General features: G+C 51.5%; 4 protein-coding genes across 4 annotated transcripts; 2 read left to right on the top strand and 2 right to left on the bottom strand.

Annotated features, from left to right (window-relative positions):
• Window positions 1-189: 189 nt before the first annotated feature.
• Gng14 (G protein subunit gamma 14) lies at window positions 190-3,614 on the bottom strand. The gene is made up of 3 exons (XM_052167404.1): window positions 3,481-3,614; window positions 472-3,373; window positions 190-383 (listed from the first exon to the last, which is right to left on the bottom strand). The coding sequence occupies exons 2-3, from the start codon at window positions 562-564 to the stop codon at window positions 258-260; spliced, it is 219 nt and encodes a 72-aa protein (XP_052023364.1). The 5' UTR covers window positions 565-3,373; window positions 3,481-3,614; the 3' UTR covers window positions 190-257.
• A 212-nt stretch (window positions 3,615-3,826) lies between these two features.
• Window positions 3,827-7,593, top strand: Dhps (deoxyhypusine synthase). The gene is made up of 9 exons (XM_052167401.1): window positions 3,827-4,043; window positions 4,431-4,595; window positions 5,069-5,190; window positions 5,273-5,369; window positions 5,448-5,534; window positions 6,002-6,107; window positions 6,182-6,285; window positions 7,173-7,298; window positions 7,373-7,593. Exons 1-9 carry the CDS (start codon window positions 3,837-3,839, stop codon window positions 7,466-7,468), a joined length of 1,110 nt encoding a protein of 369 aa, XP_052023361.1. The 5' UTR covers window positions 3,827-3,836; the 3' UTR covers window positions 7,469-7,593.
• On the bottom strand, window positions 7,478-13,501 carry Wdr83 (WD repeat domain 83). The gene is made up of 10 exons (XM_052167402.1): window positions 13,408-13,501; window positions 13,034-13,210; window positions 12,835-12,955; window positions 12,640-12,745; window positions 12,314-12,362; window positions 12,106-12,232; window positions 8,655-8,722; window positions 8,452-8,560; window positions 8,253-8,367; window positions 7,478-7,774 (listed from the first exon to the last, which is right to left on the bottom strand). Exons 2-10 carry the CDS (start codon window positions 13,134-13,136, stop codon window positions 7,625-7,627), a joined length of 948 nt encoding a protein of 315 aa, XP_052023362.1. The 5' UTR covers window positions 13,137-13,210; window positions 13,408-13,501; the 3' UTR covers window positions 7,478-7,624.
• A 9-nt stretch (window positions 13,502-13,510) lies between these two features.
• Wdr83os (WD repeat domain 83 opposite strand) lies at window positions 13,511-14,906 on the top strand. The gene is made up of 4 exons (XM_052167403.1): window positions 13,511-13,639; window positions 13,749-13,854; window positions 14,367-14,464; window positions 14,536-14,906. Exons 1-4 carry the CDS (start codon window positions 13,590-13,592, stop codon window positions 14,600-14,602), a joined length of 321 nt encoding a protein of 106 aa, XP_052023363.1. The 5' UTR covers window positions 13,511-13,589; the 3' UTR covers window positions 14,603-14,906.
• The last annotated feature ends 908 nt before the right edge of the window (window positions 14,907-15,814 follow it).

Below are 15,814 nucleotides of genomic sequence, written 5' to 3'. Positions count from 1 at the left end.
ACGTGTTCCAACCACCCTGTGGGTATGTGGTAGGCAGCCATCGTGCAGGCTCTTCATGCAGGGCTCTAAGTGCAGATATGTGCAGCTGTCACTGGAAATGGGCATAGGAGGAGAAATGACAGGTATGCACTGGTCCCCAGAGACTGTGGTGCCCCTCAGCCTTCTATTCAGCACACACGAATTGCAACCACAGGAGCTGTCATTTTTATTGAGGACCTTCCTGCGGTATCCAGGGTAATAGGGGCCGCATCATGGGTTCATAGGATAGCACAGGGCTTCTTTTCCTTGAAAGGGTTGGTGGCAGCTGGGATGCCCACAAGGAAGGGGTCGCTCTTGGCTTGCTCCGTGCAGAACTGCAGCAGATCTGTGGCTGCCTTGGATACCTGCGGACCCCATCAAGTCAGCCACATTTGGGTATCCACTTGCTCCCTGCACAGCTGGGCCCACCCCCAGGCCTGTCCCAACCCTCACCTTTATGCGTTTGATGCCTGCTTCCATCCGCAGTTGCTCCACTGCCCGGCGGGCCTGTCCGATGTCACTGCCAATGGCCACCTTGCTGGACATCTGGGAGAAGTGCGCAGGGCTGTGCAAGCCTGAGACTCTAAGCTTCTGAGGCCCTGCTAGGACCCTGGGTACTCCTGATTCCTGACGACTCCTCAACAGCTTGGCTGCCTGCTGCAGCCTCACCTACGCTACTCTGACTCTCTCCCCAATACTGACCTGGCTTCTCCAACCCCCTTCCCAATCCCTGCAGAGACTTTGAAGTCAGGATCCAGTGAAATGTCACCAGTAACAGCAGTGGCAGCTGCTGTGACAGAAGGGGTCTGTTCCCCAGGAGGCCCAGTGGTTGCTTTGGTGTCACCTGTTTCTTGGCTCCCCTGGGGGACTTGGCTGCATGCCTGGGAGATGTGGGATTCTGAGTGGCTGGATATCTGTGGACTGTCCCCAGCAGACCTTCCTCCCTGCTTCTTCCACCCCCTAAGGTTATGTGTACCCTGCCTCAGCTCTTCTTGAACTCCAACCTGTCTTTTTAATAATTCTCCTCCACTCCATTTTAAAATTCTCCTGTGGCTTTGAGATGGTCTCACAGCCCACACTGACTTCGCCATCCTCGTGTCTTAGCACGTTCACTCCCAGTCCTGAGTCCCAGGTCAGGCATCCATCTCCAAGGCCTTCATCTCTTAGGTCCATATCTGCCTGACGGACTGTCATGTCAACCTTTACGTAGAATTCTCTGGCTGGTTCCAGCTCTTACTGTTCATGCCGCCTGCCTTTCTCCCCAGTCCTGTCCCGCTGTTCTGAGCACTACAGTGTGTCAGTCGCCAGCTTTTCTATGCCCTGCTGTTTTGGATATGGTGGTGTTCACCTGTGATCCTGTCACTGTGCAGGATGGCTTGGGTTACATAACTCTCTGTGTCAAACAAAACAACAATCTGGGATGGGAGGTGGAGTGGTTGGCATTAAGTATTCAAAGCTACTCCAGAAACTCAGCTGCAAAGATTGTTTACTGGGAGCCCGGATTTAGAGAGCAGCCTGGGTCACAGAAGAACCCTGTCAAGAAAATCAAGAGAATGTCCCCAGTTTTGAAGCCTCTTGCAGTAAACTTATCCTCTGCAGTCCACAGGGTGCTGCTGCCAGACTACTTCTTGGAATTTCCTGTTATTTATATGATCAACACCATTATTATTCAGACAGGGGCTCTATCATTCAGACTGGTCTTCGACTCCTGGACTGAGGTGACTGGCTCACCCCCTGGTATAGTCAGCCTGGACACTCCCTTCATTCCTAGCCTGCTTATCATCCCGTCCGTCCCTTTGTCCCCTAAGGATTAACTCCAGGAAGGCGGCTAGGTGGCTGGGAATCTGAGGTCAAGGTGCTGGGGTTGATTTCTCTAAAGATCATTGCTTCAGCAACCTCTCTTAAATTTTTATTTTAAAATTGCATTCATTATCCCAGCCCTCAGGAGACAGAGGCAGGATGATCTCTCTGTGAGTTGAAGCTAGCCAGGTCTACGTAATAAATTCTAGGCCACTTGGTTACATGGGGAGACTGTCTCAAAAAAAAAAAAAAAGAATTATTGTGTGCATTGAGGAGAGGGGAGTTGCATGTGAAACAGGTCAGAGGACAAGTTTCTGGGAACCTGTTGTAGCACGTCGGTCTTGGGGATTGAACTCAAGTATCCTGGCCTACTGACAAAGAGCTTTACCCGGTGACTCTTGGTCTTACCAGCCTGGAAGTCAGCTTCATGCTGTGTCTCCACCTGCTCTTTCCTCTGCTTGCAAATCATGGTGACTCTGTTTACCTAGCATAACAGCCATTCCTATCTAATCTGAGCAGCTGATTAAGCTTTGAACCTGTTCCCTACAGGAGGAGGAGGAGGCGGTGAGAGTATCATCAGACTCTCACTTGGGATTCAAGTCTGGGAGTGGCTAGCCCTCCTGCATGCCACTCCCAGATGGGCACTGCTGGCATACAGGAGGTTAAATGAAGGGGAGGCCGTTGTCTGTGCATCTTTGGAGAAATAGTGTCTCCGAGATCTCTAAATAATAGGAATTTTCTGGGTTTTTTGGTCTCCGCTAAAACACCACACGTGCTTGGCAATTTTCACCAATCACCATTTTCTTCAGCTCAGGTTACCAACTTACCACTTTGTGTGTGTGTGTGTGTGTGTGTGTTTTGTAGGCCAGAGGATAACCTCAGATGTTCAGATGTCACTCTCAGAAGACATTCACCTGGTCCCCAAACCTGTATGTATAAGCTTGTGCACTCATGACATGCTTATTGTGGTGGGCAGAAGAGAATGTATGGGAGTCCAGACTCTTGAGCCTGTGCTTATGGTTACTGAACCACTCTGCAGGCCCCATCCCCAAGGATCTGCCTGTCTCTGCTTCCCCAGAGCTGGAATTACTGGTATTGCCAACCTCCCAACCCCCTTGAGTTCTGGGAACTGAATGTGCATATTCAATCCACACTTGCAAAGCAAGGACTGTACTGACAGCTATTTCCCTAGCTGCCCTTTTTGTTGAGACAGTTTTGTTCATTCAGACTGGCCTGGAACTCGAGATTCTTCTGCCTCCTGATTGCTGTGTGTCCCAAGCCTGGTTTAACCACTTAACAATTTCTGTTTCTTCCTGACATCAGAAGGGCAGAGACTATTGCTAAATCGCAGCGCCTAGCAGAGAGCACTATTTCCAGTCTAGACTGCACGAACTGTAGAATGAGGGGGTGTCCTCAGGCCCAGTGTATCAGTAAGAGGATGCATGATACAGATTCTCAGCAAGCTTCTTGCAGTAAAAGATGGTAGTCATCCCTGTCTTCCCAGAGGTCCATGATCCAGTGAAAATTGAGCTATCCAGTGAAAATTGAGCTATGGCTGGAGTGGGGAAGAGGAGGCAACTTAGCTTGTGGAGACTGGGAGAAGCAGCAAAAGAAAACATTATTCCATTTGACAAAAGGCTGCAACTAACTCATCTTTTTTACCTGATTCCCTAAATCGTGTCCAAGGGTTGCGTCCTGGAAACAATCACCTCGTTCATGGGGGACGAGAGTATTTTGACAGCTTGCAAACTAGGCATTTTCATCCGCTTGAAGCTGAATCTGCCTACAGGGAATAACAGACACCTCCTGGACCACGTGTATGGAACACAGGAATAAAGATGGCTACTACCAGGACCGCAGGCGCTGCCCGGGGTCACGTGACTAACCCGCTTCCGGTTTCCCTTCCCCACCCCCCAGGCTCTAGAGTCGCATTTCCTGGGTTTGGGCCGACGGCGCAGAAGGATTTTGCGGGTCCCAGGGCGCCGAGGCTGCTGTGACCTGAGAGTGGCCGCGAGCGCATGGAGGGGACCCTGCCCGGGGCGGCGCCCTCCTCGGCGCTGGCCGCGGTGCTCAAGCACAGCTCGGCGTTGCCGCCCGAGAGCGCCCAGGTCCAAGGTTACGACTTCAACCGCGGCGTAGATTACCACGCGCTCCTGGAAGCCTACCGCACCACCGGCTTCCAGGCTACCAACTTCGGGCGCGCGGTGCAGCAAGTCAACGCCATGGTGAGGTGCGGGGCGAGCCGGGCGGGAGGCGGAGATTACTGCGTGTCTGGGAGAGGCGGAGTCCTGGTAGTGTTCGGCAATGGGAGGAGCTTGAGGGTAAAATCCGAAAGGACTTTGTAGGAGGAGCTTAACGCTGGGAGAGCCCTGGATTCGCTTTTCCCAGTGGAAGGAGACTTGAAAAAAGATACTAGGTGGTTCTCAAAAAGAAACAAACCCCAAGTGACAGACCTGGACCTGGAATGGGAGGGTTAGGGTCTGCACAGCGGTTGTGCTTTGACTTTGTAGTCGTCTCCCTGAGTGCAATTGAACTCTGCAATCCAATCCATGTGGGGAAGCTCAACTGCGATTTGGAGTCTTAGTGCAACTTTCCTGTGCCCTTATGACCAGATTGAGAAGAAGCTGGAGCCACTGGCAGTAGATGAAGATCATCACGAAGACCTGACTCAGAGCCGCCGCCCACTCACAGGCTGCACCATTTTCTTGGGCTATACTTCCAACCTTATCAGTTCAGGCATCCGTGAGACCATTCGATACCTCGTGCAGCACAACATGGTGGGTCCACGTTTAGCTCTGTGGTCCCAACCTCCTTGGGCCAGTAGACAAAGGGGTAATTGTTCATTTAAGAGAAATGAAGAGGCTCAGTCAGAGATTAAGAGTATTTGCTGTATTGAGAAAGATTTGGGTGGTTTGGTTTCCAACAGCCATCTGTAATGGTATCCGATGATGCCCTCTTCTGGTGTGTCTGAAGAGAGGGACAGTGTATTCACATACATAAAATTAATCTTTTAAAGAAAGGGTGTGAGGAGATGGATATTGTTTTAGACATCCTGGCAGGCCTTATACCTCGGCTTCCTTTCTGAGTGCTGGGATCACAAGATGGTGCCACTGTTTCTGCCTGTGAGTCTGCTTTAAGCAGAGGACTGGGCTGGAGTTGGTTTTGTTATAGAGCTCATGTTTGGATAAGCTCAGGCCAATGTTAGGATGCTGCTTAGAAGGAGGGTCAGTGCTGTTACCTGTGACTGCAGGTGGATGTATTGGTGACCACTGCTGGAGGTGTGGAAGAAGATCTCATCAAGTGCCTGGCACCCACATATCTTGGCGAGTTCAGCCTCAGGGGGAAGGAGCTCCGGGAGAATGGGATCAACAGGTGAGGCTCTGTGTAGTGGTGGGGGCAGGGAAGCTGCGCTGCGGGTCCCGGTGACCCGTGCTCACACCACTCCCATCTCTAGGATTGGGAACCTCCTGGTGCCAAATGATAATTACTGCAAGTTTGAGGACTGGCTCATGCCCATTCTGGACCAGATGGTGCTGGAGCAGAACACAGAGGTAGGGTTGAAGGGCTCTGGAGGGCCTGCATAGCAGTCAGAAGAATTAGGAGCTAATAGATATTCTCTCCCGTGTTAGGGCGTGAAGTGGACACCTTCCAAGATGATCTCCCGGCTTGGGAAGGAGATCAACAACCCAGAGTCTGTGTATTATTGGGCCCACAAGGTGGGTTGGGCGGGGACAGTATCCTTAGGCTTTGGCTTGCACTGACTTAGTTGTCTTTGTAGCCACCTGAGAGTCTCAATAATTATTTTTAGTCTTCTCAAATTTAGAGGAGGCATGTCGGACAGAGAGGCTAGGTAATGTGTCACCTGATTGCAGGGTCCTAGGTATGCCCCCACACTTCTGGGAGTCGGTGTAGTGCCTTAGACGTCAGTGGGCCTGACCCAGGGTACTGTGCACCCAGGGACAGTGCAGCTGGAGTCTGGGTAGTGACAAGCCACCGCTCAGTGTGCCTGCACCTTCTTGAAGCCATGCGTGGTTTTCCTCATGTCCGCCTCCACATGCAAAGCAGAGACTCATGCCCAGCAGAGAGATCAAGAGGCCTACTCAGGTCGGGAGGGTGCCACTGCGTGGGGATCAGTTTTTCTGGGGTGTGAGCTGTAGCTGCTAACTGGTCCTGTCTCCACCAGAACCACATCCCTGTGCTGAGTCCAGCACTCACAGATGGCTCACTGGGTGACATGATCTTCTTCCATTCCTATAAAAACCCAGGCTTGGTCCTGGACATCGTTGAAGGTGAGGTGCAAAGGCCCTGGGAGGAAGGGGAGGAAGGCCACCGAGGCCCAGGCCTGACCCCTGCCCTCTCGCAGACCTGCGACTCATCAACACGCAGGCCATTTTTGCCAAGCGCTCTGGGATGATCATCCTGGGAGGAGGTATGGTCAAGCACCACATCGCCAATGCTAACCTCATGGTGAGTGCAGTGGCCCCGGCAGGCCATGCCCTCCCTCTGTTATAAGAGGTGGCATGCTAGGCATGGGCTACAGCAGTGGACCAGGTGGACCAGAATCCCTGTCCTCTTTGGAGTCATGTTGGGGTGAGGCAGGTCAGACAGCCATAAGTGACATGCATGTGAGGACTAAGGAATGTCAGTCAGGCAAGGTGACTATCATAACTACTTGGGAGACTGAGGCAGGAGGAAGGCTTGTATGTAGTTCAGGGCCAACTTGAAATGCTGTGACGTAAAGGAACGCTGTTTACTAAAGGGAGTGTTGGAACAGGCTTCTGGGATTGGAAGCTAGAGCAGAGATTGACGTGCTACCCACAAGACTTATGGTTATGTGTGGGAAGAGCAATTTCAGTGAGGGAACATGGGAACATTCAGTGCAAAGGCCCTGAGGCATCTTCACCTCAAGTGGTGAAGAAGCCTAGATATTACAGCACACAGCTAGCTGGGCCTGTGGAGCAAAAGAGGGTTTTGAAACTTGCTCTGAATGAGAACAGTACTTGTGAAGAACATATTTGCAGAGGTCCTCTGGTGGCTGTGGGGTGAAGAGTAATGGATCTGAGGCACAGGATAGTGTTGTAGGGGAGCAGAGGTAGGTGTGGTCTCCTGTGGTGGCCCGTGGCAGCCACCGAGCCATCTCTCCAGCACTATATGCTCTTCTCCCTTTGCCTGGGCTTTAACTGGCTTGTCACATGGGATGCTCAGAAGTGGTACATTTTGGTGGGACAGCTTGTACCCAGGTGGTACAGGTCACATGATCACCTGCCCAGTGACCTCAGGCCCTCTAGGCCTTCCTTCCTCTGTGTCATACCCAGCCTTCTGCTGCTTCTGATGCAGCTCTCCTCTACCCACAGCGGAATGGAGCTGACTATGCGGTTTATATCAACACAGCCCAGGAGTTTGATGGCTCGGATTCCGGAGCCCGGCCAGATGAGGCTGTCTCTTGGGGCAAGATCCGGATGGATGCACAGCCAGTGAAGGTAGAGGGTGGCCGGCCAGGGGGCAGGGTCTGTGGGCTGCCCATGGCTCCACGGCTCACGCAGGCCCTCTGCAGGTCTATGCTGATGCGTCTCTGGTTTTCCCCTTGCTGGTGGCTGAGACATTCGCCCAAAAGGCAGATGCCTTCAGAGCTGAGAAGAATGAGGACTAAGCGGACTGGTGAAGACCGAGGCTTTCCACACCTTTATTTATTGCTTTACACCCCAGCCCCTCCCTGGGCCTGCTCCTTGCTGCATCTCTGGAATAAATGGCCTTTCTGTTGGGCTCTCTGAGTTAGTCTGCATCCTTGCTGTCAGGTCTGTGAGCCTCAGCCTGCCCCACCCTCTGCCTCATAGGTCTCTTCTCGCCAGTAATGGACGCTGCCTCCCATGGCAGTCAGCACGCACGGCTCCGTGGGATGGTAAGCCAGTGATTGCACCACGCTAGGCCCTACAGGCAGGGCCAGGGCCAGGGCGCCCTAAGGAGTGAGTGGTAGGAACAGTTACTATCAACCAGTCTCCTTAAGATCTAGCCTGAAGTCCTCAGTCACCTCTTCCTTCACTTCTTTTGGTGGTGCTGAGAATGCTAGGCAAATCTTATCACTGAGCCACACCCTTGGCCTAGCGACTGCTAGCCTTGGACATAGAAAGGCCATAGCTCAGTCTCCCTTGTGACCCACCTAAAACCAGCTACAGCCACCACCTTCTCCAAGTCCTTTAGCATATGCTGTTCCCCTTGCTTGAAATGCCCTTCCCGCTTTTCCCTCATTGACCCTTCATATTCCAGTGTAGGAGGTTGAGGCAGGATGAACTCACGCCCAGCTGGGGCTCCAGAGTGAGACACACATGCCTCCACCCTCAGAGGCCCCAGCTCAAACACCTGTCATTATTGCTCTTCTCAAGCACAGGAAACACACAGCTGATGCCCTCAGCAGGGAGCACAAGGGGAAGGCTCACCTCTACCAGGTCCCAGAAGAACACTTTTCCGTCCTCCGAGCAGCTGACCACGTGGGTGTCATGCTCACTCAGGCAGCAGTCCAGCTTGTACTGCTGGTTCTTATGGCCAACGTACCTAGCAGTGGGGGTGGGGAGGCTCAGAGGGGCTTGTCCCACCCAGAAGTGGGGTGAGGGGGAAAGGCCACCCATGGAGACTCACTCGCCCAGCAGCTCCCCTGTGTCTTTATCCAGAAGCCGCAGAGTAGAGTCCAGGCTGGATATCAGGGTGCACTGCCCGTCCCGGCTGAAGCAGGTGCAGGTGATGGGGCCTTAGAGAGAGCATGGCAGCCGCTCAGTCTGGGCACTCTTGTTTGTCACACCTCTTGTCCCAACTGTCCCACTGGCCTCTGGGGCCACACTCACTGCCCACGTAGTCTGAGGAAACCTGTCCCATCCTTAGGTCATAGCGCCTCACGCGGCCATCCACAGAGCTGCAAGAAAGGGTAGATCAGCCTGAAGCATTGCAACCTTCCGCTCCAGGGCAGCCTGTGCATCCCTGGCCATCTAGGAAAGTGTGAGAAGGCAATGATGCTCTTCTGCTCTGTGACTCAGCCTCGGGACAGCGTGGTCCCACTCAGAGACCTACGCTCTCCCTTCCAACCCCTCAGAGCTTTCTAGACCTGCACCTGCTGATTGGTACAGAAGTCACCCCACCCTGTACTGGGTTCTGCATCTGCACATTTGTCCAACCACAGCTCTGGAATACATTTTATAAAGATTTTATTATCTGTTTTTTCAAGCAGGGTTTCTCTGTATAGCCCTAGCTGGTCTGGAACTCATTCTGTAGACCAGGCTGGCTTCTTAGCATGCACAAGCCCAGCATCTCAAGCAAGGAAACAAACCAAAGCCATGTAGCGAATGGCCAGCCTAAAATTTTCTATCTCTGGTCGATCCTGAAATCAGCCTACTACAGACACCAAGGCAATCGTATTCTCAGAGTGCGACTCCTTCCCCACGCCTAGCACCACACCATCTTATTTTTATCATAAACGCATGAAGGCTTCACCTATAATCCCCAATCCTTAATGCCCATGTCCCCCAAGCGGCTTTCTCCTTTATTCAGACAGGATCTCTCACAGAGTCTGGACTGATCTCATACACACTTTGTAACTGGGTTCATCCTTGAACCTCTCTCGTGCTAAGGATTACAGGTGTGTCCTACCATACCTGCCTCAACCACAACAATGCCAGTCTTCCCATCAAAGAAATACGGCCTCTCACCCCTCTCGGAAAAATAAATGTCCAAATGTCTCCTGTGGGCCTCTAGACCCTGTTCTGCCTGCCATGCCTTCACGGGCCTCGCTGCACCGGCCAAGTTCATCTCCTTGGAATGTGTGCTTGCTCTCCCTCCAGCAGCCACTAGGTGGCTCTGCTCCACCCAAGCTTGCTCTCACCAGGCCTCCACTGCCACCAATCCTCCCGTCCCGCTGTCTCGCACGCACTCTCGCACTTCTTGATTTTTGTCCTTAATGTGACTAGATTAGTTGTGCTTCTGCTTGCTTGCTTGTTTTCTTTCTTTCTTTCTTTCTTTCTTTCTTTCTTTCTTTCTTTCTTTCTTTCTTTCTTTCTTTCTTTCTTTCTTTCTTTCTTTCTTTCTTTCTTTCTTTCTTTCTTTTTTTTAGACAGGTTTTCTCTGTGTGGCCCTGGCTGTTATGGAATTCACTCTGTCAAGACCTCTGCCTGCTTTTGCTTTCTGAGTGCTAGGATTAAAGGCCTGTGCCACTACTGACTAACTGTGTACAGGCTGGCCTTTAACTCCTGGTCCCCCTGCCCTGGCCTTCACAGTGCTGGGAAGATGTCACCACATCTGCCATAGCTGGCAGTCAGTAATTTTGATTTTTTGAGACTTAGTTCTAGCTGGCCTGGAGCTTGCTATGCAGACCCGGATGGCCTGGAACTCAGAGATCTGCTTGCCTTTGCCTCCCAAGAACCGGGATTAAAGGCCTGCCTGGCTCATGGTTGCATTTATTTATGTAAATTTTTATTTTTATTTTTTTGGATTTTTATCTCACACGTGAATATTTCATCTGCATGTACGTTTATAAATCATGTGTGTGTCTGGTTCCCTGGGGGGGGTTGTAAAAGAGGGTGTTGGCTTCTCTAGAACTAGAGTTACAGGTGGTTGTGAGCCTGTGGATGTGGGTGCTGGGAGTCAAACCTGTGCTCTCTACAAGAGCACCAAGTCCTCTAACCCACCAGACCACCTTTCCAGCCCCCATGGCTGCGTTTATTGACTGTCTTGCTGGACAGGACTCACTAGAAACTGCAGCTCTTTCGGTGGAAGAGGCTACACAGTTGCTGCCATTAAGTAACCTCTGCTGAACAAGGAAGAGGTAGAAAGGTCCAAGTAGGTGACGTCAGAAGCGGGACTTGAAGGTGAGAGTGGCCAACCAGTGCAGCCACGGAGGGAAACACAGAGGCCATTGTTTTTGCTTCAGTTCTTAAGCTGGGCAACAGTGTGGAGTCAACGACCACAAAGTTCAATATCACCAAGCTGAAACCAAGTGACGTCAGTAGGCCTGGGAGAAGTCTCAGCAGGAGGAAAGCAAGACTGGAGATCCAAGTTTGATCTCTGGAAACCACATAATAGCTGGATGAGGTGGCAAGAGCTAATGCCTTTGCACTCTTCCTGGTGATATGGGAGGAGGGGGTAGAAGAGTCTCTTGGATAGCCAAGGGCCAGCCAGCCTGGAGCACATAGCAGAAACAGGGAGAGATCCTGTCTCACCTCAGCATAGTAAAGGAGAGAGCTGACTCTGTCCTCTGTCCTCTGACCTCTACACATATATATGCCTGCACACACACAATACTAAAAATAAATAAAATAAAAAATAACTCCAGCCCCAGAGAGGCCTATGACCTCTGCTGATACCTTCCCTCCCACTGTATATATATTCCCCATACAGACACAGATACATCTACACTATTTTTTTTTTTTTTTTTTGGATTTGGTTTTTTCGAGACAGGGTTTCTCTGTGTAGCCCTGGCTGTCCTGGAACTCACTTTGTAGATCAGGCTGGCCTCGAACTCAGAAATCCGCCTGCCTCAGCCTCCCAGAGCACTGGGATTACAGGCATGCGCTACCACTGCCCGGCTTACACTATTTTTTAAATTTTTTATGTGTGTTTGTATGTGTGCTTGCATGTATGTTTGTTTAACATGTACATGCCTTGTGCCCGCACTGGCCAGAAGAAGGTATCCAGTCCCCTGAAACTGAAGTTGTAGGCAACTAATTGTAAGTCATCACATAGGTACTGGGAATTGAAGCTAGATTTCTTTGGAAGAGCAACCATTGAACCATCTCTCCAGCCCCCATGTCTTTTACCTTTTGGGATGCTTATTTTGATTTACAGAATGAAGTGTTGCCTAATTAATTACCTGACCTGGGCCAGGCTTTGGGGCGTATACCTATGATTGCAGTACTCAGGAGGCAGAGCTGGGAGTACTACCACAAGGCCAGCCTGGACTGTATAGCGACTTCCAGGACAGAGTGAGTCTCTGTCAGAAAAACAAAAACATGTCTAGGCTGGGATTCAGCATTTGTGTATTTGTGTGTGTGTGTGGTTGTTGTTGTTGTTTTGAATCAGGGTTTCTGTTTCTCTACATAGCCCTGACTACTTGGAGATCCAAATGCCTCTGCCACCACGCCCTTCATGCCTCGTTCTGATACTCTCAGCACTTGGGAGGTAGAGGCAAGGGGATTAGAAATTAAAGGCTGCCTTGGATTATAAAACACTTTGTCTCAAAAAATCAAACCATGGCACTATGACGTCAAGTGGCATCAGGGCAAGGAGTGTGGCCCTGGACCTACTCACCCCGCCAAGATCTCATGATCTGACACCTTTACACTGGATATGCCATCTCTGGCTTCATCTAGTGTTTGCACTGGTTCAGGCTTCCGAGAACGACAGTCCCAACATCGGACACTGGAATCGATAGAACCTGTAAGGTCAACGTGAAGGTGAGGTCAGGTTTGGGTCTCTGGGTAGCAGCCAGTTTCTAGCAGTCCAGACCCAGACTCACCAGACAGGATGACTGTGGCCTCTTCATTAAACTGAACGGTGTTCACCTTCTGAGAATCAGGAATTACCAATTTAGAGGAGTGGGCTTTGGAGGATCAGGATACAGGCAAGGGTCTCCGTGCATGTTAGAGCAAGGGCACATGTTATAGGTAGGGAAGTGAGAGGTTCTGGGGAAACCGGAAGGAAGACTGTACTTGGTGGCTGACAGGGTATACTAGATGGGCACATAGGGAAGGCTAATGAAAGGATCTTCCTTGTGCCACCTACGAGCTAATAATGGATCTTCACAATGCACACGTTAATGGGGGTCTTCTGGCTTGTACTCACTCCAGCGTGGCCCCGAAATTTGCGCACGACCTGCCCAGTCGCTACATCCCACAGCACCACCGTCTTGTCCCCGCCACCGGAACAGAGGTGGCTGTTGTCGAAGGAACTGAAGGACGGGGGAAAAGAAGGTCAATATCAACTCACGATCCTAGCCGCTGCGCTCCTTATCCCGGCCCGGCCCGGGTGAGCGCTCACCCGGCCGCATCCAGCACTTCGTAGCCGTGGCCACTGTACGTCCGAAGTAGCGTCCCCCGCAGCGGGTTCCACAGCTTTAGGGTCTTATCGCTGCCGCACGTCAGGCAGTAGTTGCCGTCCACTGGGGAACAGTAAGCAGGGTTACCGGACCGCCGGCCTCGGGTGCAGGCTCGCCCGGGATGAAGGCGAGGGCGCCTACCATTAAATCGCACGGCTCGCACCGCGCCCTGGCCACAGTCCAGCGTCCTCAACCGTTTCTGCGGCAGCTCCGGTGCCCGCGGCTTTGGCTCAGGAAAAGCCATACTTTTAAGTGCATTAGTCCGCTGCCTGCTTTACTGCTGATGTATTGCAGATGCTTTCCTGCCTTCCTTCCAAGCTTTAAAAAAAAAAAAAATCCTTGCTCGGGTGTAACATTATTATTGTCCCCCAGGATTTATTTCCTGTCTTGCACTTCCGTGTTCAAAATTTCAATGCGTTAATGACAGTTTTGGGGATACTGAAAGCTCCTTTCAGTTTTTATCCCCCCTTTTCAGGAACGGTTCCTGCTTTCCCCCCATTCCAGAAACTTCTTACTTTCCAGGAACGGTTCTGGCCTCTTCTCATTCTCCCTTTTCTGGCTGAGAGCCGTCCTGTTCGCTGCTATTGGGAACAGAAGCGCTAGGCTACTGGTGTTACACTAAAAGCCATCCTTCATCCTCATACCGGAAGCTGCTGTTCCAGCCGTGAAAGAAGGACGGCGTGGTCTTCAGTTTGCTATGTCCACCAACAATATGTCCGACCCACGGAGGCCCAACAAAGTGCTGAGGTGAGCAGTCCAGCAAGTCATGGCAAGGCGACTTTGGTTGTGGCCGTGGGTCTAGGCTAAGTTGGCCCAGGGGGGACTTGATCGCTCCTGATCCTTGAACATGTCGCAGGTATAAGCCTCCTCCGAGTGAGTGCAACCCGGCTTTGGACGACCCGACTCCGGACTACATGAATCTTCTCGGCATGATCTTCAGCATGTGCGGCCTCATGCTTAAGGTGGACGGGGATGGACTTCTCTGAGTGTCTGTTGGTCCGCCTGAGACTGGGCCTGGGGGCGGGTTCAGAAAGAGGCAGGTCCTCGGGCTGTGCTGGAGGTGGGAAGGGGGCTGAGGTCAGGGGGGGCGGAGCTAGGCTGACGCCTCCAATGGAGGAGGGGAAGTTGGCTTGCTCTGGTTGACAAGGCCTAGGTCTGAGGGTGGAACCTAACTTACCGATGACTTGTGGAACAAAAGGCAGGGAGGGTCCTTAGCATGTGGGAATGTTGAAGCAGACTAGAGGATGTGGTGTGGTGTGGTGGGGTGAGAGGTGCAGGACACACACACACACACACACACACCAGGACCAGAAGCCTCCTGCTGCTTGGAGTAGGCCCTGAAGGGTTGGTGTTTTGGTACTTACCCGGAGACAAGGTCCGAGCTGCGGGTAGATCCTGATATTTGAGGATCTTGGTTGTGGGAGCTCTTGGCATACCTGTCACTGATCCAGTCTCCTCACCCACCTTTCTTCAGCTGAAGTGGTGTGCTTGGGTTGCCGTCTACTGCTCCTTCATCAGCTTTGCCAACTCCCGGAGCTCGGAGGACACTAAGCAGATGATGAGTAGCTTCATGTGAGGATCCTGAGTAAGGGGACGGGGTCCCGTGCATGCTCTCCGGAACTGACAGCTCTTTTCTGTCTCAGGCTCTCAATCTCTGCCGTGGTGATGTCCTATCTGCAGAATCCTCAGCCCATGACGCCTCCATGGTGATGCCACCTAGGAGGGTTGGACCATGGACTCCTGCCCATCTTCTCTCTGGCTTAGCCTTTGGCTGCCCCACCCTCCCTGAGCTGCCGTCCTAAACTTCCCTGAGTGTGGTCTCTGGGCTCCCAGCTGGATGGAGGGAATCTGGCCCTTTCTTTGGGTCCTGTTTCTGCCTTGACAAAGAGAGAACCCTACAGACTTTACTTTTACCTTCCCTCCGCTGGCCACTTTTACGAGAAACACTGTTCATGTTTCTAAGTATTCACTTGTTTTCTTAGTGAAACCAGTTGATAAAAAAATTTCCACTCTGGTTGGCTTTTATTACTTCTCTTTTGTTTATGGGGTGCTCTGCCCAGTGAAGACTGCCTTGTGTTGGGGTCCCTGTCTGAGCTTTTTTTTTTTTTGGTTTTTTTTTTTTTTTTTTTTGAGACAGGGTTTCTCTGTGTAGCCCTGGCTGTCCTGGAGCTCACTCTGTAGACCAGACCAGGCTGGCCTTGAACTCAGAAATCCACCTGCCTCTGCCTCCCAGAGTACTGGGATTACAGGAGTGCGCCACCACTGCCCAGCCCGGCCTGAGCTTTTTAAAAAGAGAGTTAATGTTCATATTTCACAAGCCCCATGTTTAGAGTTAGGCATCAGGACCAAGACAGTTCTTTCTACACTTGGGTGACTGTGGGCCCTGGTAACCTAACCAATCTAGATTTTGGTTTCATTGTATGTGTGTGTGTGTATGTATGTGTGTATGTATGTATGTATGTATTTACTTGGTTATTTTGAAATGCTGTGTATGAAATTCAGGGCTTTATACAGGCTACACAGGTATTCTACAGAGGTATATTTCTAGGTTTTGTTTGTGTATCTCTATATGACCATGGCAGGCCTGGTAATCATATAGTCCTGCCTCAGCCTTCAACATGCTGACACCACAGCTATATAATTATATACCAAACCCTGGCCCTGGGTTTTCTTATTAGAGCCACAGAGTAATGGATAGACCAGTAGGAGTTGGGAAGGGCCTCACAGCTCACAGGTTCCTCACTTTCCGTCCAGACTGGGCTGGGTGCCTCAGCGCTGCCATTCCGGTGGCAGCTGTTTAAAGTCCCGGTCCCACAAGGCAGACCAGAACTGTTTTTGACCCCAGCTTCTAGCCACTCTAGGTCCCTCCAGGACCCCAACCCTAAGGAGAGTAGGAACCCTAGAATCTCATCTACACTTTCA

This window comes from Apodemus sylvaticus, chromosome 21, assembly GCF_947179515.1.
Source record: "Apodemus sylvaticus chromosome 21, mApoSyl1.1, whole genome shotgun sequence".
In the NCBI taxonomy this organism is placed as follows: domain Eukaryota; kingdom Metazoa; phylum Chordata; class Mammalia; order Rodentia; family Muridae; genus Apodemus; species Apodemus sylvaticus.
Note: the sequence above shows the minus strand (reverse complement) of the source record. Positions and strands in the feature narration are given on the sequence as shown.